This window comes from Paroedura picta, chromosome 3 (genome assembly GCF_049243985.1).
Source record: "Paroedura picta isolate Pp20150507F chromosome 3, Ppicta_v3.0, whole genome shotgun sequence".
NCBI classification, from domain to species: Eukaryota; Metazoa; Chordata; class Lepidosauria; order Squamata; family Gekkonidae; genus Paroedura; species Paroedura picta.
This window is the reverse complement of record NC_135371.1, coordinates 52,176,874-52,199,325: the sequence shown is the minus strand read 5'-3', so window position 1 is coordinate 52,199,325 and position 22,452 is coordinate 52,176,874. Positions and strand designations below refer to the sequence as shown.

General features: G+C 44.8%; 1 protein-coding gene across 3 annotated transcripts in view; it reads right to left on the bottom strand.

The window, feature by feature from the left end:
• The window catches only part of VGLL4 (vestigial like family member 4), a 121,153-nt gene extending 100,957 nt beyond the window's left edge, over window positions 1-20,196 (bottom strand). Inside the window, exons 1-2 of one of the 3 annotated variants that reach the window (XM_077325684.1) lie at window positions 20,035-20,196; window positions 10,204-10,280 (exon numbers count right to left, since the gene is read on the bottom strand). In XM_077325684.1, the coding sequence (XP_077181799.1) occupies window positions 10,204-10,267 (64 nt within the window). In that variant the 5' untranslated portion in view covers window positions 10,268-10,280; window positions 20,035-20,196. Of the gene's footprint in view, window positions 1-10,203; window positions 10,281-18,684; window positions 18,703-20,034 lie in introns of those variants that run through there. The other 2 variants (XM_077325681.1, XM_077325687.1) reach the window with 2 other exon arrangements.
• Window positions 20,197-22,452: the final 2,256 nt, after the last annotated feature.

Genomic DNA, 22,452 nt, shown 5'->3' with positions numbered 1-22,452 from the left:
TCCCGGCCCTGTCCCGTCACGCCCCACAAGACTCCCTGGCCCCGCTAGCGGCCGCTGCATTCAGCCTGCAGCGGGCTTGTTTACTAGTATATGTATATTTCTGACAAACAATCACTGAGGCTTGAATGCTGCCACAACACATGCCAAGGGGTTATCTAAGCAAAAATAGCAATATAACATGTTAAATGCAACACTGTCATTTTCTGGCAAGCACTTAGCAGATAACTAATATTTGCAGGATTCTTAAAGTGTGAGATTAGATTATGGTTTATTTTAATTAACTGTTTGATTTTTAATTGGGTGTTGGCTGATGGACATACCTCTTTAAATTACACTGAGCCATGGTGCTCTTTGGGAAAGTTGGGATATAATGTTCTATTTAAATAAAGACATTAAGTAACCAACGGTTTATTCCCAGAGCCCTCTCAGTTGTACTTTCTTCTAAGAACTTTTATGATTTACAAACTGGCTTCTGCTAATGCATTTATAGATTACCAAGCTTGATCAGGCTTTTGTAGCAAACACAAGCAAGCCAATAGGTCAGTTCTGTATTTTATTTAAAGCAATGTTAAGCACAGCAAAACAACTGTGCTCCAGTCGCAAGCATTCAGAACATTACATTGATTAACCTGGATGACAAGGATAATGACTGCTCACTAGCAGCTGGCTCTTTTGAAAGAAACCTGTCAAAGAGTTTCTGCTGACTCAAGGCTGGTGGAATTTTACTAAGGACCCAGGCATATTTATAGATGTATATTCTCGCTCAGTGTATACAATCCGTGAATTAACCTTGAACTAATATTAGTAACATCTGAACTATATTTATGAATTGCTTTTAATTACTGGTTTTGTTGGGGGGGTTTTGTTATGCAACAATAATTGGTTGACTATCCATTACCGTACTTCTACTACATCGCTAGACATCTAAAGCAGTCTTCAAGGACAAAGGTTTTAGTTAGCACCTTAAAAGTGTGTCAGTATCTCAGTCTCTGGCCTAATATGCCATCTGGATGGGTCATGGCAATACAATCTGTTTAAATCCCCACTCCCAAAAGCAACCAAACAAATTATTAGGGTAAAATCAACATAAAAATACACTTACATTTATGTTTTTGTGCAATTGTCTAACAAATACAGGGTGTTTAAGAAAATAGCAAACAGAATGTTATTTAGAGTTTCTATTAAGGGGTATCTGAGCAAAGAATGGAATCAAATACAAGTCAGCAGCAGCCATTGAGTTCATAAACAGGGAAGCAGGAAGAATACTATACAGCTGACTGGCAATTGAAGGAAACTTACCAGCCAAAGAGGTAGAACTGCAGAGAAAGTAGGGGGCACAACATTAGTGCCTACTGCAGGCTGACTCGTGGTCTGACTCGTACTGCAGGCTGACTCCAGACACCCGCTTAATTTCATTAATGCTTTGCATCTCTTACAGGACAGAGCATCACATCTGTTTTCCTTCAGCGGCCTTCTGCTTCTCAGCATACCACCTCACTGGCTGCTACCAACAGCATGCTATTACAGCCAGGGGTGTGTGGACTTTTCATTTCTCAGGTCAGGGTACAGGGCTAACCCTAGTCCAGGACTACATTTAGTAATCTATTAAAATTAAATATGAAATAATGTATATTTCCAAAAATATGTAATCAACAATTAATCATTGTTCTAAACACAATTTTTTCACTCAATAATTTCAATTCCAGGCAAAGGAAGAGGACTCTGAGGAAAGATGTCATGAACTCCATCACTGAGATAATTTGAGTAAATATTTCATTTGTGTATGATAGAAATATTTCCTCCCCCTGTTTCTTTTCCTCACAACTTAGACTGAGTGTGTAACTGGTCCAATGTCACATAGCAAGCTTTGTGGCTAAGTGAGGATTTGAACTCTGGTCTCCCCCATCTTAGACCAATACTAACAACTACCCCACTCACATACTTGATATGCAATATAAATCTCCAAATGCATGTCAGAATCCACAATAAGCCCACAGTAAATACTGGCTACTCAGATACCTTGATCTGAAATTTGTTTGGTTGAAGGACAGTCCAAGGTAGCAGAATCACCTCATTTCCTATATTTGGTGAACCAGCTTTATCTCCCCCCCCCCCCACCACCACATTTACAGATGCAGAGCCAAAAACTAGCTATTCCCCTATCTTCCGTTTCTTTTTCTCTGAAGCTGCAAGTCTCAAGATACCAAAATCACCTTAACCTCCAGCAGTTAAGCCATAGGCCCCTCAACACACATGGCTAAAGACATATCCTCCATTTTCCAGGCTACCAAAATCAGCTTAACTTCTAGTATATTGTGTGTTTTGATGAGCCACAGGTTAAAAGTAGGGCCTTTACTCAGAACCTAAAAATCACAATGAAACAAAAAGGTAAGGCAGTGGAGGGGTGGCCCTTGTCTGACAATTAAGTGTCCCAAAATCCCAGAGAAAGAAAGTAGAGTTGTCAGCCTCTGTATGAGCAGAGAGAAGGAGACCACACAGTATAAGCCTAAGCGGTTTCATAATACTACCTGGCAGCCCAAAGGGGAACGCAGTGCTCCTACAGTTTATTCTCCTGATTGCAGCCATATAATTGTGATGGAATCTTTCTGTGACAAAATCCTATCTAGTCATTATCTTAATGCAAGAGTACCTACAAAAAACAATCAAAATTAGAAGCAATTTCTTAGAATGGTATTTAGAGTACCTTGATGCATATGAAATGCCCGCTTATGGCCAGGAGTAGGGCTCATTTCCCATGTCTGGCTTTAAGCTACAGAACTATGGTTAAAATTAATTATATTCCTTCTGCTATAACATCATTAGCTTTTGCAGACAACTTCCACTCCACCTGGTTGAGAAATTAGAGGAGAAACTTCTCCTCCACATTGGTCTATATCCAACAATCATCAACTCAAAGTTGGGATCCAACAGGCCAGAATTTTAATTAAACAGACTATGGGATATCTTTAACCCTCCCCCCGCTCCGGAGGAGCGGGAGGAATAAAGGAGTAAGGGCAAGTGGGGAGGAGTTAGGGCGGGCCCTGTCCGGGATAAAAACTCGGAGGGCCCAATCAGGAGCCGCGAAGCGGCTCCTGATTGGGCCCTCCGAGTGTCACTCGAGGGCCAAGCAGCCAATGGGGAGCCGCGCAAAGCGCGGCTCCCCATTGGCTGGTTGGCCCAGCCTCGCCTGGGCCGGCCGGGGAGTTGCCGCTCAGAGGAAGAAGCCTTCCCCAGCGGTAAGTCCTCCGGCCGGCTTCCCCTCGCCCAGGGAGCCTTCTGCCGGGCCCTGGGGCAGGCTCACCTGCCCTTGGGCCCGCCAGAAGGCCACAAAGCCCGCCGCCCCCGTCCCGAGCCTTCTGCCGGGCCCTGGGGCAGCCGAGCCTGCCCCTGGGCCCGGCAGTAGGCCGCAAAGCCCGCCGCCCCCGTCCCGAGCCTTCTGCCGGGCCCTGGGGCAGCCGAGCCTGCCCCTGGGCCCGGCAGTAGGCCGCAAAGCCCGCCGCCCCCGTCCCGAGCCTTCTGCCGGGCCCTGGGGCAGCCGAGCCTGCCCCTGGGCCCGGCAGTAGGCCGCAAAGCCTCCCGCCCCCGTCCCGACCCTTCTGCTGGGCCCTGGGGCAGCCGAGCCTGCCCCTGGGCCCGGCAGTAGGCCGCAAAGCCTCCCGCCCCCGTCCCGAGCCTTCTGCTGGGCCCTGGGGCAGCCGAGCCTGCCCCTGGGCCCGGCAGTAGGCCGCAAAGCCTCCCGCCCCCGTCCCGAGCCTTCTGCTGGGCCCTGGGGCAGCCAAGCCTGCCCCTGGGCCCAGCAGAAGGTCCCAAGGCCACCTACCTTACTCTGTTCCTCCCTTCCTCCCAGCATTCCCTTTCTCCTTCCCTTACTCCCAGCATTCCCTTTCTCCTTCCCTTCCTCCCAGCATTCCCTTTCTCCTTCCCTTCCTCCCAGCATTCCTTTTGTTTTTCCCTTTCTCCCTTCTTCCCTCTCTTCCATCTGCCTCTTTCTGGCTACCTGTTTCTCTCCCTCTTCTTCTGTCTCTATCTTCCTCCCTTTCTTTCTGTCTTTCTGTCTCTCTTTCTCCTTTTCCTCCTTCCTTCACCCCATCCCTCCACCCATCCATCATGCTAGGGCCCGCTGTATTTTGCCCACAGCGGGCTTAATATCTAGTCTCTTTATAATCTAGCATGACTGCACTCTACCATCATAGTAGGAAACTTACATAGAAATTTTACACCAGCAAGATATCTACCTCTTTTGGTTTCTCCAAAGCATCACAGACATTCACTATAGCTCAACTCAATGCCCTCCTTTCAGCTCTTAAGGAAGGAAGAAATGCCTGAACTCTCTATGCTTTATGCCAGGTGGTAGAAACCGTAGAACATGTGTTTTTGCATTGCAATTTCCATCAAAACATCCGATCCCAATACATAACACCAATATTGGACAGACATCAAGGCAGAACAAATAGCTACTATCTATCTTTGCTTCTCACTGATAGACATTACTTGCAAAGTAGCAAGATTCTTTGTCATTGCTTGCCTATTAACACTGAGAAATGTGCCCGAGTGTGATTTTAAAGTGGTACATATTGTTGTATAACCAATATTTTAGTCCAATTTTAACGGGTCAGTAGTTTTGAATAATAATGAAGATATTTTACTTTATGCCAGTCAGTATTATTTTAAGTTGATCTTTGATCGTGATAAAGATGATGATGATGATGAATGCAAGAGTGCTATGATGGAGAGATTCACCTTCTGTTAAATACAACCACTGAAAAAATGGTGTTAACATTGTCACACAACTGTTTCACACTCTTTAATGGTTCACACCTCCAGTGCACACATATACATTCTACTATTTCTACCCAAAAAGAATACAGAAATATTAATCTTTATTATAACGACTTTGCCTGAAATCATCCCTCCCTGCATGTTGGTAGCAGAAAACCTGTTTTCCATTTTCAGAAACAAAATTTACATTTTTGATACCAAAAGATTTGAACTCTGGAAAAACATGTTTGCACTGTGATTTGCTTATGTTCCTCTTTCAAGTGGCTATGATTACATTTGAAACAGGCAGCTAGTTTACCAATGCCCAGTTTAACCTAAGCTGAAAGGAAAAATACTATTTGTTATCAAGGCATGTCTGCTAAGCATATTTGCTCAATGATCATCAGATTATAAAAAGGATGAAACAGGAATGAATACACATGGAGAGAACACGTTTGTATTTCTTGGTGCTGCCACTATGACCTAAGCAAATGTTAACTATTTAAGATCTATTTTAAGGTGGCAAGAAATAAAATAAGATACTAGTAGTTAAATCAAGTGACTGTTCTATTATAAGCAGAGTATCTCCTAAATCCAGGAGCAACTATGCCAAGGATGAAAGTTCATCACTTACTTATCAACTATACTCTGAAGACCTTTAGTTAACTTTAAAGACAACCATCAAAGGACATCATTATGATCCAATAACCATGGAAAAACCTATTCTAAAGGAGGGAGGACTATACCACCAATCTTGTTTTATCTTCTTTTTAGCTATGTTCTATTGTTCTGTTATGGGATGGTGTTTTTAAGGGGAGGGGGTTATATTGCACCCTGTAACGAGTCTCTTGAGAGCGGCAGGCTAAAAATCTAAGAAATAAAATAAACAAATAAATAAATAAGTGATTTCTACTATCCTCTCCTCTGGAGTAGACAAACCTAAGCCAGCACATGGCAGGATTATTATTGCATGCGTAGCAAAGAAAGTAGAAAACATAACAAACAGAAGGAGGCCTATATTTTATTTATGAAAATATTTATATCCCATTTTCCCTCATGGCTAAAGACAGCTCACAAAAAGAAAAACATAACAATTTAAGCAACACAAAAAAAAATCCTAAACAACCCCATATGCTTGCAGCCTGTGCCCAATGAAAAGCCCTAGCAAAAAAAACAGTCTTGCAATGTCTCTTGAAATATTCTAATGGTGGTGCCCACTCTCACCTCCTCAGGGAACCTGTTCCACAAAGTAGGAGCCAAAAGGGAGAAGGGCAAGGGCTCTGACTGATCCAGGTAGGTAACCTTAAGTGGCTGCCTGAGGACCATAGGAAGCACATAGGGATGTATGGGAAGAGATAGTCCAGTGGGTATGTGGTCCTATATCATAAAGAACTTTTTAACAGTCTTGGAGAAGCATTCAAAAACTAATTTGTAGCCAGTGTAGCTCTTTAAAGGTAAGCAACCTATGTCCCAATAGTTAACCCCCAACAATAATAGGACTGCCACATTCTGAACCAGGTATATGCAGGCATTACAGTTGTCTTGCTGTTTACCAGAAATCAGTATCAAATAATAACTTTATTATAACTAGCTGTGAAGTTTGCGTGTTGTGCAACGATCATACTTAGTGGCCAGGTAAGCATATTTATTTCAGCAACTACTCACAATAAAATTATGAGCAATAAAATAATTCTAATGTATAAAGGCGTGAGTTCAATACATGTATTGTTAATTTACTGAAAGCTGAAACTGGGAGCATCAAGCAAATATGTTGAATACACCACAAAATGGTAATACTTTAATATTAATATAACAATATAATAGTTTATTGTTATTTATAATATTATTTATAATAATAATTAGCACCCAGGAAGAATCCCAAATTTTGACCCCACCCCTACCCCCTGGCAAATCTTATGGCTATCTTGTGGTATCAGAAAGTCAGAAAGACACTTTCTACTTATTTCCCTTGCCTTTATTCACCATGTATTGAACCCCACCTACCCACTCATCCGGCAGCACAAAGAGCTCAGGTGCTCCCCCCTCAGGGAAATTGTCTGAAGAGCTGCACGTACTGCCCTAAAAAACATTGTAAAAGCTACACATGATACCCAGCTGGGAAGCAGCATGTCTTTCTGCAAGTACTCTCCCTTTCCAGATCTAGTAGGTCAATGAGAGAGACAGGAAGAGAGACCAACCCACTTTGCTGGAACTATTAGAAGTGGCTACTTGAGGCTATTAAAAAGGAAAAGTCCCATTCTCAAGAAGCTATCGTAGTTCTATTGAAATTGCAGGCCATGATGAGCATACAAGGGATGGGGAAGATCAAGGGAAGCATTAGCCAGGTAATCAGATGTGGGAGCCTGGGTCAAACGATCAAAGAAACGCAACATAATTGAAGAGATATGTAGGAGATGGGAAGAAAATTCATACTCTAAATTTGCATTCTAAAAACCTTGTATCTATTATGGAGTGATTTGTGCTCGTAACACATGTTCTAACTTGGGCACCCTATACTTAGTGCTATCTCCTCAAACCTAACTCTAAATCATTGGATCTCCCCATTTTTGCAATGCCTTATACACAACAGAAGTAACCACAGTTACTAAGCTTTTTTACTATCAAATGTAACAATCAGAAAAGAGTAAGTCTTTTTAAAACAGAGATCTAGAAGCTAGAAATGGAACATTATTGTCCTGAAGGTTTAATTAAATGTTTTAGTAATTCAAACTTTTATTCAGTGCCTACCCTTTTTCCAGGAAAAATAGATATGTCAACAATATGGCGTTATGTGGTTGTGAGAAAGTTTATAGACAGTTTTTAAGTTGTTAAATAGACTGGAAAATGGAGTAACTGTCTGCTTTGGAGCTTGGCTTTCATAGCATAATTATGCAGCTTAGTGTTCATTAGCATAATCACTAGTTGATGTATAATTTTCATAACGGGTGAGAGATGGCTGAACATTTTTCACATCTATTTTGAAAGATGCTCATAAGAGGTTCAACTGACTGTGAAAATACTGCTTTTATAAGGATACCAAGTGTTTCTGTCTTAACCATACTAATTCAACTGTCTAGCAAGTTTACAGTTCCTGTCGTTCATAAAAAATGTCTGCTCTCAAGAGGGGGTTACTCAGAGCTGTAGCTATGATTATTCACCAACTAAAAGGCAGATGTTACATTTCTATTAATCAAGCATAGTTTTTTTTTCATTTAATACAGTGAAGGAAGTCTAAATGAGATTTATTTGGTACACAGACAAATAGCACAATCTTTTCATCGATTCTGACCCTGGAGACCATGGAAACTGCCACAACCCAAAGTGAGAGGAGTTAGCACTAAAAAGCCAATCGGGATTTAAATGGGGCTCCATCCACAAGTTAGCAATGCCTTTCTCTCCATTTCCCAAACAGTCTATTTCTTTTCTTGCTAAAAAGCAAAGTACACATTTGTATTCCTAAAAAAAAAAAAAAAAGTTTTATACTTTTAAAATGAATGGGAACATTAGGATCCACCTATCATATGACAAGAGCCTCATGTGGCGCAGGGTGGTAAGGCAGCGAAATGCTGTCTGAAGCTGTCTGCCCATGAGGCTGGGAGTTCAATCCCAGCAGCCGGCTCAAGGTTGACTCAGCTTTCCATCCTTCCGAGGTCGGTGAAATGAGTATCCAGCTTGCTGGGGGGTAAACGGTAATGACTGGGGAAGGCACTGGCAAACCACCCCATATTGAGTCTGCCATGAAAACGCTAGAGGGCATCACCCCAAGGGTCAGACATGACTCGGTGCTTGCACAGGGGATACCTTTACCTTATCATATGACAAAACATATACAGACCTTGAATGCGCATTAAAACTCACATACCAGGCCTACCTTGAACACCCACATATACGCTAACGGAAAGATGCAGAAATAGCATACTGTCAGAATACATATACTAATCCTCAGATTCTTTCTACAGGTTCTCCATGTCAAGTACACAGAAGGGAACAGAGGGCAAAACCTGAAGAAGAATGATAAAACGGGCAGAGAGGAACACAGGGTAAAGCCTACAGCGGAATTGCAAAACAGAAGTGAAGAAATCAGTTCATACATAATAATATTGATTAATCAAGTGCTGAATAAGCTTAAGTCAACAAAATAGACAAGTAACCATTGCTATTGTTTGTCGGTAACTATTTGTACAGTGCTCAGAAACAAACCATCACAGCCTGAATTGTGCCTGAATTCTTTCACTTTCAATTTTCTTGACACAGCATCTCTTTTTCACTAGCACGTAGCAAGGTTTGTAGTGATAGAATTTATGCACTAGGCTGAATGCAGCCTAAGAAACAACCTAGTAAAGTAACTAAAAAGCCTTCCTTAATCTTCAACTGATAATGGGGTAGGATGCAATCACCTGCTTGCTAATAACCCTCAATTAACCCTTCAGAGATATTATAATTCTAAGTATTTGCACCAGGAATAACATTATGGCATCTTTTGACAATGCAATAGCAAAGTTGTGGCTCTTATGCGAGTCTAATGTCAACTGACTATGAAAAAGCAGGGGAAGTCTCAAAGTGGGATTTCAATAAAACACTAGGCAAAGGGTGTTCTTATTTCATCCTGAAAACACTAAATCTTCATTTGTATCACTGTAAGTGACTTTATAATTTATCGACTTTTGAGGAACTATTAATAATTTTTCCCTGCAATTTGGATGTTTCCCTGACATGGATAGCCCGCTCTCATCAGAGCTTAGAAGCTAAGCAGGGTCGGCCATGGTTAGTATTTGGATAGAAGAAGAGTTGGTTCTTATATGCCACTTTTCTCTACCCAAAGGAGGCTCAAAGCGGCTTACAGTCGCCTTTCCTTTCCTCTCCCCACAACAGACACCCTGTGAGGGAGGTGAGGCTGAGAGAGCCCTGATATCACTGCTCAGTCAAGAACAGCTTTATCAGTGTCATAGCGAGCCCAAGGTCACCCAGCTAGCTACATGTGGGGGAGTGCAGAATCGAACCTGGCACACCAGATTAGAAGCCCGCTCTTCTAACCACTACACCAAACTAGGAGACCACCAAGGAAATCCATGGTCGCTACACAGAGACAGGCTTGGCAAACCACCTCTTGCGTTGAAAACCCCATGGTTTTTCAAGTCATCTGTGACTTGAAAGCAAAAAACAAAATTGTATAATACTTTCTAAACAGAATTTTCACAATTATTCTGTCACATGCAAAACTCCATGAGAAAAACCATATACTGATAGCACAGAGTAAATCCATTTAGAATTGTTTAAGAATTATTTTGCATTGATGTATACTTATAATGCTTAAACAATTTCTGTTCATGTATGCATTTATCTAGAAACTGTGGAAGGCTGACTGGGCAGAACTTAAGCAAAGTACACAGCATCTATACTTTACCAAGATGCAGAATTAAGCCATAAATCCTGTTTTAGACTTACGTTTTTCATCATCAGCATGCACTAGGGATGCTGCTCTCGACAAAACATCCAATGGAGTCTCCATTCCTGACAGGGTCCTGAATGGAAGAGGATAATATAATATTACTATCTGAATCATTAACAGCAACTAAAAGAGCTAAAAGTATCTTCCATTCAATAGCCAGTGAACAATCATAACATATGGACTTTATCAGCAACTTTTTGAAAAAATGCAATAATATTTAACACAAAGTTTACTTGAAAATCAATACACACATTGCTTTAAATCCAACTTTAATTAATCTTTACTATATAAGTATGACCTGCAGATAAGCTTCCCCATAGTTAACTAATACCAATATCAAACTAAGGTCTCTTTCATACAGACTTTTGAAATCCACGGCATCTGCAGGCAAAGGATTTTTTTAAAGGTTTCAGAAACATCGACGGTGCACCACCCCTCAAAAGGTCAAAACAGATTTGGTGAAAATCTAGATTAAGGCTCCATTAACTGAGGAAGGACAACGTTTTATCCATAATGTGTGTGAAACCTTTTTTAAAAACCTGGTAAGGCAAAGTAAGTTTAAAAACACGCAAGAAAAAGAACTTTAAAAGCATTTGTGACAATGGCTGTGGTGGATGACTGACTCTCAGCACTAACAATATGGTAAACTACCAACTTGCCATCCTGTCTTGCTCTTGGAAGGTGCCAGTTAAACATAATGAAAGAGCCCTGGTCTGTTTTCCAACTTACGAAAGAAAGTATGTGCATGGGGTGAGAATTCAGCTTACCTCCCACCGACCCACCCAACATCCTTTGCTTATTGCTCATAGCGGCTGTCCAAAAAAGCTAGTTACTCACAGGCCTATAGGACTGCTGCCTTTGTACAGATTGTCTTGTTCACCCTGCCTACTTATCCACTTTTATTACACTACACAGGACAGAAGATGAAGGGAAATATCTCCATGTATTGTTTTGTAAGACAACTGGCATTCCCAGAGCACTGCATGCCTAACAAGACAAGGTATCATTGCTATGTGACACATAATCCAGAACATTTAGCCTAAAATCCATGAAACAACCCTGCAAAGTGCTGGGTGCCTAAACATGTGATATTGGTGCCTAGGAATCTAAAACATGTTCCCAGTGCTTCCAAGAGTACATAAAAGTCCATCACTCTTAAGTGTTTTTATAGCTATATAGAGACCAATAAGACAAAAATAAAAGAAAGGCCGGCACAAAACATGGCTGAAAAACCAAGCTGCTGCTGATGGCAAAGAGATTTGTCAGCTCCTTAGGAATTTTACAGACACCTAGACAGATCTGCTCAGACACAGCAGCTTAACTTACATCCATGGCCTTACTACTAGCCCAGCCGCTTACCTTGTGACCTTGATGTTGGCTGCCTGCCAGGTTACACAGCAGGATGGAAGACTGACTCATTCATTCACAGCCCACTTGCAGCTCCAATATGGACCATGACAGCCTGAACTACTGCTGTTTCTGCCCACCTCTATGTGGCTAAACATTATGGCTCTCTTAAGACATCGCAAGCAAATCAGTTTATTTATGATGAGAGCATGTCCTTGAGTTTGCACACACGCTCTCTCTTTTTCTCCTCCTCTTGTACATGGAGCTGTGATTTAAATCTTCCTTGTTTTAGATCTTTGCCTTCCATCGAACTCTAGTTTGTTATGACTTCCAAAGTGGGTGTTTCCATTAACTGAAGTGTGTTTCTTTTTGAATGACCGGGAGTCTGATCCAATCTAAACTGTGATTTTGAATCCCCAGTACTCAGAAAGTAACAACCATATCTTTACTACTACTACTACACTTTTAGACCACCTTTCTCCCAAACCTGGACATTACAACAAACTAGATGGAAAGACAAAACAACTTCAAACTGAGATCTGTGCATGAGGGCAAGAGAAAGGGAGTGCACGAGTCCAGGATTAAACTAGGTTCATTCTCATGACACTAGAATGCAACCTATGGTTTTGAGGAAATATCATATTCCTTCCACTTCAGGAGTGCTCCTTTGTCTTCCTGCCTCATCAAACTCGTCACCCAGCAACCACTCCATTGTATAATAATCTAAATTGAAATGGGCTTAGTTAAAAAATGCTCAATAGAAATGGCCACAAATTGACATTGATCAAGAACCTCTGCTGACCCTGCTTTCTTGCACGGAATGCCACATCTCTCTTGTCTATGAGAAGAAGATAGCTCTTTGTCACTCCGATCAATAGTTTACACAACAATACTGTCATGGCCTAATAGTTTTAATGGAGAAGAGCAGAAGATTAAAATTATGGAAGACATTCAGTGATGTTCACATAAAAATCTGCATTAAGGGCCTACCTCACAGAAGCTTCCAACATCTTAGTCTCACCTGTTCTTCAATTATACCAAACTATAATTTAGATATCATCTGCAACATTGGTTTGCTAGCAGAAGATCCTGCCTCAGGGTAAGGAGGTAGACTGGAAGGATTTCAGGTTCTGTGACTACCACGGGTGTGCAAGAAATAATACTGCCCCCCCCTTTTCCCTGATTCAGGTATCTGGAAAATATCAGCATTTCCCAATATTCCCAAATCCCAAGACAAGTATGGTACTCATTAAATATTCAGGATTCCAGAATTTTTGAAGGGTCCATTATATCCTATGGGGACCATTAAAGTCAATAGCAAATCTATCCTGAGGTATATTCAGGGCGGGGGGATTGAAGCAGAACAGCTGCTGGATCCTCCTCAACGGTTTCAAAGAGATTGGACCAGGAAGTCTAATTCTATGGGCACTGAAAGAATGTGCAACCATCCTCCATTATTTCCAATGGGAAACAACAACCAGTGAATCTCTGCAATAGAAAGTGAAGGGGAGCATTTCTGCAAGGCCAGCAACAAAACCAGTACAATGTGCCCACCAAAAGCAATGCCACTGTGACAGCACCACAATCCAACAGGACTACAGCCAAATCTGAGAATCTTTGAAGTAGAAAGTGAGGAGGGGGTATTTCTGCAAGGGCAGCAGAAACCAGTGCTAGCCTGCTAGCACCCTGCAGCACAACCCAGTACCATTGTGGCAAATGTTAGCTCAACAGGAGTAATGTCGAGCACAGAAACACAATCCAAGTGAGGAGAATTGCAAGGACAGCAGAGCCAGTGCAATAGGGCCCAGCAACACAATTCAGTACCAATGTGGCAGCAGTGCCAACCCAACAGAATTAATCAATGTCACATCAGAGAACCGTAACAGGCATTCTTTAAGAAGCAAGGGCAGAAGAAGCCCAGCATAACACTCAGAAGTGTAGGGTGGGCAGGCAGTCTTGCTAGCCCACCCGAACCAAGGCCAGCCCAATACATAGTAGCCCAATAATGTTTTGTTTTCTTCCAAAGCCAAGGGCAAACCCAAAGAAACCTTATGCATCATTTCCACAGGGAAGACCTGTGAGGCGCTCTTGGGACCCCTTCCCGGCTTCCTCTTTCTCTGCCGTGATGTGGGCCTTCCTTCGTCGCTTTTGGTAAAGACAGGCAGCCCTCACAGCTCTCCACAGCAACAGTTTATTCAGCATCAGTTCACACACCCAAGTGTTTCCTCCAAACTGCACCAGCCACCACCCTTTCCTTTTCCCCTCCTTATATTCCCCTATGCTGACTCTACCCCCTTATTTAGTCACACTCACCCCCTTCTGACTTTGCCCACCTGGCTCTAAGCCCCATTGTGTGTCTTTCCCTCAGCTGTGTTCACCCTTTCTTTCCCCTCTAGCAGTCTTCTTTCTCCTGCTGGGCATTCAGGTAAGTTAATTTTACTGTCTTCCAGGCTCCATCACACTCAAGACCTCGGTCTGCCCTTTGCGAGAGTGGCAGAGCTGGGGGGGTCTACTGTAGTTTTCTCCAGCTCTTCATCCTGCTTGTGGGCTGATGGAGAAACCTCTTCCCAAGCCTTCCTACAGCTCTCCAGAACAGCCTGTTTCCCTTGGTAAGTATCCTTTGCCCTGCCTTTATCTCTCTCTCCCTCATAGCCTTCCCAACTTCCCCTCTATCTGTCTCTTTGAGTCCGGGAGGGCTTTGGAGCTTTGGTTGCACTATGGGGGTTTTCTCTCTGGCTATGCCTGTCCTTGGAAGACCTTGGAAGGTTAGAGGGAGGGGTTACAGGAGCAGTACACACCAATCATCACTGCCTCAGCCTAGATGCTGTCCTTCATCACAGACTTTCTTTTTCCCATCTCCCACCCCTGCAAAGAAAAATGTTTCACAGCAAATTAGCTTCATTATTTATGGTGCTCCTGTGGGTTCTGCAGGTTTCTGTTTGACACACAGGTCACACCCTCCTACTCTACCCTTCTGTCTCCAAGACTGAAGAACAGTATTTGAGCTGCTGTTTTAATTTCAGCATACAATTTGGGTTTGGGGTAGTTGGTGACTCAATGAGTGAACTTCAATATCACCCTGTGCTGCACTCCTATCAGGGTTCTGTAGAGGTATTTTGGTGCAGATAGATTCAGAATGACACTGGGGAGATGGCTGGGCATTTCTGTGCCAATTCAATAGGTTTATTGCCCTGATACTTCTTTCTAGTCTCATTTTAATTTTGGGAGTGTTGTTTTGCCCCAGCTTCCCAGCATAGTCTGAGAAGATGCAGGCACAAATACGTGCTCGCTTCAGTCACCATCAAGGACCAGGGCTTGGTAGTCAAACAGTGGCAAGATGACCTTCAGGAAGACCAACTTCTCTGTCCAGGGGAACAGACATGACATGACCAATGTGAGTTGACAATATCCCTCGCATGGAAAGAAAAACCTGTTCACTTTGCATGCCTTCGGGGAGGGCGGTATATAAATCTAAATAAATAAATAAATAAATAAAATGCTCACTGGAGGATATGAGAGGAACCTCTGGCCCACATCAGAGAAGGCTGGCCAGACCGCCTCCTTCAGCAGACTGGTAGCCTGCAACTCATAGAACTCCTTCACCATTGCAGCTACCATGTCCTATCTAATGTGCCTACCACTTTCAGAGAAGTTGACTATCTGCCTGATGAGTTCCATCTCACAAGTCATTGTGGTGGTAGCCCTGGGGAGGGGGGGGCACTGCCTAGCTGGGGGATGAACAGCAATCTCTTCCTCAACTTCCACTATGGCAATTGGCTTAAATGTACTCAACTCACTGGGACTGTTCATCTCTTTACAAATAAACTAATTAGCCTGCTATATTGGAGACTGAAGGCAGGTCTCAAGCCCATCTTCCTGCATTTTCATCCAGCACTTTGCTGGAACCATGTCTGCATGTCCTACAGCTGGCTCCAGAAAGGAGGTCGAGTCCTCACACATCACTTGGATCATAGGGAACAACCAGAACCAGACTTGCTATGTCAGATGAGAGGAAGAACAGCTGGTTTTTATGCCCGGCTTTTCACTACCCAAAGGAGTCTCAAAGTGACTTACAATTGTCCGCCCTTCCTCTCCCCACAGCATCCTGTGAGGTAGGGTGCTGAGAGAGCTGATGGGATTGCTCTGTGAGAACAGCTCTAACAGGATTAAGACTAGCCGAAGGTGGATGCAGCTGGCTGCATCCTGAGGAGTGGGGAATCAATCCCAGCTCTCCAGATTAGAGGCCACTGCTCCTAAGCACTACACCCAGCTGATTCTCTGTGTAGCTCTTAAAGGGCCTTAGAACTTTCACAGTCTGCCGCTCTTCCTGAGTGAATCAGCTTTCTTCCCAAATTACCCAGTTCTCAGAGATCAGGACAGTCTGGGCTCTCTTCTGTTCCCCCAAGTGCTCAAGCATGGCACACATGGAGTTCCAGAGTGTTCATGTCACCAATCAGGCAGTATACTGGCATGTCTGACAGTATTTGTTTTTCATGCATCAGTAGGCTGTCCTTCACACTGCATGAGAAGTCATTTGTGATGTCCCAGCACTTCTTGAAGAGATGACTAAATTCACAGGTTTCAGCATCCAAACTGGAATTATCTGCTATATCCAGCCCCAAGTCATCCTTAACCATCAGGTGGAGGATGCAGCCTGATGCCCAATGCCTGTGCTGTTGCCCTCATGTTGGTCACCATGAAGCCCACTGTGAGGTTCCTGCCTATCCATGCCACTAATTGTTTTTCAGTGATGATTGATATGTTGTCCACCATGTGCATACTATTGAGTATCTTGGCATGGAGCAGAGCCTGACAATAGCCAAGCTGTGGGTCCTCACCCTGCTAGTTTGGTGTAGTGGTTACGAGTGCGGACTTCTAATCTAGCATGCTGGGTTTAATTCTACACTTCCCCACATGCAGCCAGCTGGGTGACCTTGGGCTCGCCATGGCACTGATAAAACTGTTCTGACAGAGCAGTGATATCAGGGCTCTCTCAGCTTCACCCACCTCACAGGTTGTCTGTTGTGGGGAGAGGAAAGGGAAGGCAAATGTAAGCCGCTTTGAGCCTCCTGCGGGTAGAGAAAAGTGGCATATAAGAACCAACTCTTCTTCTTCTATCAACAGCTGGAGGAGGGGCTCCCTGAACAGCACACCCCTGCCCAGGACCAACACCTATGGGCCCTCTACTGGGGGCACCCCAGCAGCAGGTCTTACATGGCCACTTCATTGCAGCCCTCCAGCCAGATGATAGAGTAGTGGAATACAGCTGTGGAGCAGCCCTCCCCCTCCCCTGTAGCCTTCTCCTTGCCCCCAAGGCCCTGCTGAATTCCCTTCCTGCCACTCACTGTTACTTCAGGCCAAACTCTTTCTAAGTAGTACTTGTGGGGAAGTATTATGCACCTAACTACCTGCACTGAAAACAGAATCTGAATCTGATTCTTATGTTGAAATTTAATTAAAAGTTTTTAAAAGTTAACCAATTCCTAAAACAGGCTCTTATTACTAAAAGCCTATTTAGAAGCACCTTATTATACTCAATAGTTCCTGAAACTAGAAGCACACACTCAGAACACAGAATTGTGAACCTGAACACCCATTCCTCAAGAAAACCAACCATCTAGAAATTAAAGGGAAGAAAAACAGGGAGAGGAAATCTACTGGAGAAAGGATTTGTGATAGAAGAGAAAGCAAAAAGAACCTAAAGTAAAAGTCCCTCTGTACACACCTGGAAGGGGGGGAAAGCAAACAAGCAACAAAGCTTCATCCACCTACCCCAATTCCCAAAAAAGTGAAAGAAAAAAATGGATGGTGATTTAGAGAGAACATTTGAGTAAAATAATATATATTTTTTAAAAACAGAACTCTGCGTCAAGCTCAGAACAGCAACTGAAGCCAAAGCCAGATCACACTCTCCAAACCTCTCTCAACAATGGAGTTTAACACATCCAGACCCTTTCTTGTATGCTGTTTGCCCATGCACAGAAGAATTTTTAAAAATAACAAACTTCTGAAAGAGCAGTTTTCAAAGTCATTTGAAATCCTAATAGTTGCAAACTTGCAATGCAATGCCAGTTAGAAAAGCATTGCAACGATTGGCTCAAAACCACTGCCGATTACCATAAGGCTCTTTTGCCATTGGGCTGCAGAGATGTCTCTTCCCTCTCCCTATTGCCCTGGAAACCACAGCAAAAGGCAGGAAAGAACTCTGAAGAACTGAAATGTAACTTTGTAGCCCTTTAAACTTTACCACTAGCTATTCTGTATAGCCAAATATATCTGGAAAAATTTGGCTGTATTCAGGATCAGCTATAAGTAGTATCCATCAAATTCTCTAATCTGTATCTGGCTTTAAAATACATGCTTGGATAGACCACCACTTATGACTACCAATAAGTCACCAATTGAAATTTTACAAAATATATCTTAAGTTTATATTGGGCTTTTTAGCAAGTGTTTCCATCCTGTCCCAGAAAAAAGCCTCATACTTCATTTTACATAAAAGGAACCAGTTTAGTTTCTTTTTAACACTTTCTTAATTAGAAAAGCAAATTATGATTTTCAGTAAAATTTTCCCATCTGAAATGTGAATTAAAGTCTACCATGTCCCTTTGAGAAAGGCATGAGTTAAATGACCTCCAGGCAGTTCCACTTAACAACTTAACTGTGACTATAAACTAGCTGCAATTGTTAACTGTCCTGAAAAAACTTCTCCAATGATTCAGTTTCAAAATTAAGCCGGTTAGTTTAGTTTTTTCCCCAGTGCAACATTCTATCATGTTGCCAATTTGCCCCGTTGAAGGAGACTGCTGAAAGTGGTTTGCGTGGAGGAAATTTTAGACTGTGCAAGAAAAGCAACAAATATTCAAAAAGAGCACAAGGATTTCCATCATGAAACTAGAAACATTTTACACACACACACACACACACTTCATTCTGCAGTTTTACAACTTCACATTCCTTCATGGCAGGAAGTAACTCCTTGCACACCTCTGTGGATTTTTCAGCTGCTGTCCCTCATTGACTGGCAACTCAGATGACATTTTGCCTTAAGGAACTTTCCCAGACCTCTCAGTTTGAAAGTGTCCTGAATGTAAACCAAGTGACATCACAACTGCTGAGGAATTACGTACCTGTCAACAATGCAAACAGCACCCATGAGGTGCAGGCAGCATTATGGCATCAGATTTCACAGAACCCAACCAGGAGATGCCCCTTTGTTCATTTTTAACTAGGCAACAGGTAGCAGCAATGTGTTGAAAAGAACTTCCAGGACAAAGGCTCTCATTGGTGAGAGACTATTTTTAAAAACCCACAGGAAAAGACCCACAGCAGAAAATGTGCTGAATTTAAGAGTCAGAATGGACCGCAAGGGATGCATAATCCAGAAACAGAGGACAAGAGCAGACCATCACTGCTATCATGGCCAAAAGTAGAACGGTGAACTATGGGAGCTGCTACTACAAGATCTAGCAAGTCAGACCTTGCCCTTTACAGAAACCTGTGGACCAGAGAGAGCTGCCAGTCTTTTAGGTCTAAGGGCATGCGGCAAGTCTAGACACATGGAGCAGCGGAGGGGGAAGGGCAGGGACGGCAGAAATAAGACAGAACTTCTTTGGTCTGCTCAGGATTGCCACTTTGGGCTCTCCCAGCCGCACGCTTTTACTATGGCTTCTCCTCTGCTCTCCTCACAGGAGGTCTGCTTTCCGCCCGATCAGGCCGGGATGTTGCATTCGTGCAGCTGGTCCTCAAGCGCCTCTTGCGCCAGCGCGCTCATGCCGCATAAGCGAGGGTAGAGTGCCGCAAAAGAGGGGGAGGCTCCGCAGAAGAGAAAGCTAAAGGCCTCGGCTTGAGAAAGACGGGGAAGTCCACATCACGTGAAAGCAGGCAACTTCTCACGCTGCGCCCATTCGGCATGGATGCCTAAAGCCAGCCAGGGCCAGGCGGATTCCCTCCGAATTAGACCGCTTCGGGAGTCGGAGCTCGTTCCCTCAGGTATTCCCCTCTGGATTTCTTCGGGCCGCGGCCGTTCCTCGAGAAAAGGCAAGTTAAGCCCGCAGAACGAGGTCTTTCTGCAGAGCGCGCCGGACTCGACGGTGCAACTCGCGCCCTTCTCAGCCCCCTCTGCGCGCGTGTCTCTGCAAGTTCGGGGCAAAGATATTTTTTTTGAAGATCTCCGCCCCGAAGGTCCAGGGAGCCTCACTTGGGCCAGAGGTTAACGGCAACAGTTGGGTCCGGTCCCGGCCCCGGCCCGAGAAGGGCATCCCTTAGCCAGTGTCGCCGCAGCCACGAGACCGCGCTGAGCCGGCTCGGTGCCCAATTGTGCCGGAACTCCTGCAGGGGGCCGCCCAGCCGCTCCGAAGCATCCGGGGAGCGAGGCACCAGCCCGCGCTCCCGCCGACCAAGTTGCACCGCGTTTCCGCCGTCCCGTCCCCCTCCCCAAAGGCGCGCGGCGCGTCCCCCGGACCGCTGCCCCCGCTTACCAGTTTGCACGAGCTTCGCGCGGCTGGCTGGCTGGCTTCCCTCCCCTGCCTCCTGCGGTGCCGGGCCAGGAGGGACGCGGCGAACAACGTGCTCCTCGCCGCCGCTCCCCCAGGCGCCTCTCGCCGCTCCGGCCGCCGGGCTCGGCTGCGCGGGCTCCAGCCGGGGAGCGCCCTGCTCGCTGATTGGCTGGCCGCTCCTCTGGTCCCCAAACAATGCGAGCCTTGCCGAGTCAGCAGCCGCGCTCGGAGCCCCGCGCGAAGCGCCGCCGTGCACTCACCGAAGGAAGAATCCCAGGAATGATGGAATTCGCTTCCTAGCAGGTGGGGAGAGCCCGGCTGCCCCATTGGCTGGCAAGCCCATGAGATCAGCATACATTAGGCTAATGAGGCCCTGACATCACATCCTCAGCAGGTAGAAATTGCGGGCGGGCAGGGGGGGGAGGTGAAATATCCCTACGACAGAGGAGAGAAAGAAAGCCTCACGGACCGGAGCTCGCCTTCGTTGCCTCCCCCCCCCCCTTCCCAGAGCCGGGTTGCAGCTGGCAGTGCGCCGCCTCGAACTGGAGCTTCGGGACAAAGCAGGCCGGCTTGTTGGGCGAGCTACAGTGGAGCTCTCAGGTTGTGGCTCTGGGAAGCGGCTGGTGCTGTAGCCTAGACTTGGTTTTGGCCGTTAGACAAAGTCTTCGGTCTCCCGCTAGGCAGTATTGTAACCAAGCTGCTCGGTTTCAGACTGTGGGATCCTGCGAGTAGAGAATTTGGGGGGTGGGGGGTGGGGTGTACAATGGCCAAGAAAGTTAAAGAACTGGGTGGCTTATCTTCCTTAGTTTGCTTTCTGCTTTCTTGGTTTGGGTGCCAATGCATATCATTATGAAGAGGGCAGAGAGTATGTTATTTACCATGCTTTAACACAGGGTTAACCATGTTTTAATGCAGCTTCTGCTGATACACAGAAGACATTTCCACTCATAGCCAACTAAGTATAAGCCTTTGAGCAAACCACTCTTAAAAGCTCTAGAGCCCCCTGCCCAAAATCTTTGAAAGCATTATCTTACTCCTGTTCTTGACCCTTGTAGTTTGCTTTAATGCCTGACTATGGCACTGACTGACAGCCTCGGTTGGAGAGATTTCCTCCAAGCTAATTCTGTTGAATGTTTTGGTAGCCTTGATGATTCCATTGTGAACATTTCCATGTAAACAGTAGCTTAGAATTCAGGTTGAAATGTGTTCTCCAGGACCCATTATGCACGGGGGTTTTAGCGCACATTCGAGGTGGAATGGCGGCGACTAAAATCACCGATGACGCACGGAGCCGGCTGCAACCGGCCGCAGCTTCGGTGCATGCCGCCGAAAAAGCCGCGTCAGTGAAACGCGGAAGAAAGTGCAGCTTCCGGGTGACCGGGGCGCAACCAGAAGCGGCACCCGGATCGCCGCGTGCATAATCGGTTACCCTGGGTTTTGCCGCCGTCGCGCCCCGCCCCGTGCATAACCGGTGTGCGTCGCGTCTTCCCCCTCCGCATTTTCCATGTGACCCGAAATCGCCGTTTCGGCGGCCGTGCATAATGGGCCTAAGTGAGGGCCATTTTGGTCTGAGGAGATTCCCAGTACTGCCAATAGGGACACTGAATTTAGCATCACTTTATATGGCGCACCACAGAGGTTAGTGCTGTTGCTAGTGTTGCTTCAACATCTAAGGGAGTGCTATATGTGATAATCTATTGCTTTGGGGTTGGGTGTCATCAGTATACTGAATACACCCAAGTTCTTTCTCTCTCTTATAATCTAGGAGTGGCTCTATGTCTCCTCAACTAATGCCTTGGGGTGCTCCTGGACCCAAGTCGACGTTTGAAAATACGTTGGATGTTGCTAGGAGTGCCTTTTGTGTGTTTTCTCATCTTGTCTACATAATCCAATCTTGTGACATTAATCCATGCTTCTATAACTTCCATGCCTTATCACTCTAAGTTCAGGTGCTGAGGAATGCATCCGCCTGTGTCTTACCTGATACTGCCAAGTGTCTATAGCCGCTCACAAGTGTGAATTTTAATTGCCTTTTTAATCCCCTTCAAGGATCGCTGCCTTGTTGTGGCAAGGGGGCTTGCGTAGCTCAGTGAAGCTATGAGCTATGCCGTGCAGGGCCACCCAAGATGGACAGATCATAGCAGAGAGCTCTGACAATAGGTGATCCACTGGAGAAGGAAATGGCAAACCACTCCAGTATCTTTGCCATGAAAACTCTATGGACAGTTCCAAAAGGCAAAACGATATGACGCCGGAAGATGAGCCCCTTAGGTCGGAAGGTGTCCAGTATGCTACTGGAGATGAGCAGACGGCTAGTATGAGTAGTTCCAGAATGAATGAAGCAACTGGGCCAAAGCTGAAAGGACGCTCAGTTGTGGAGGTAACTGGAGGTGAAAAGAC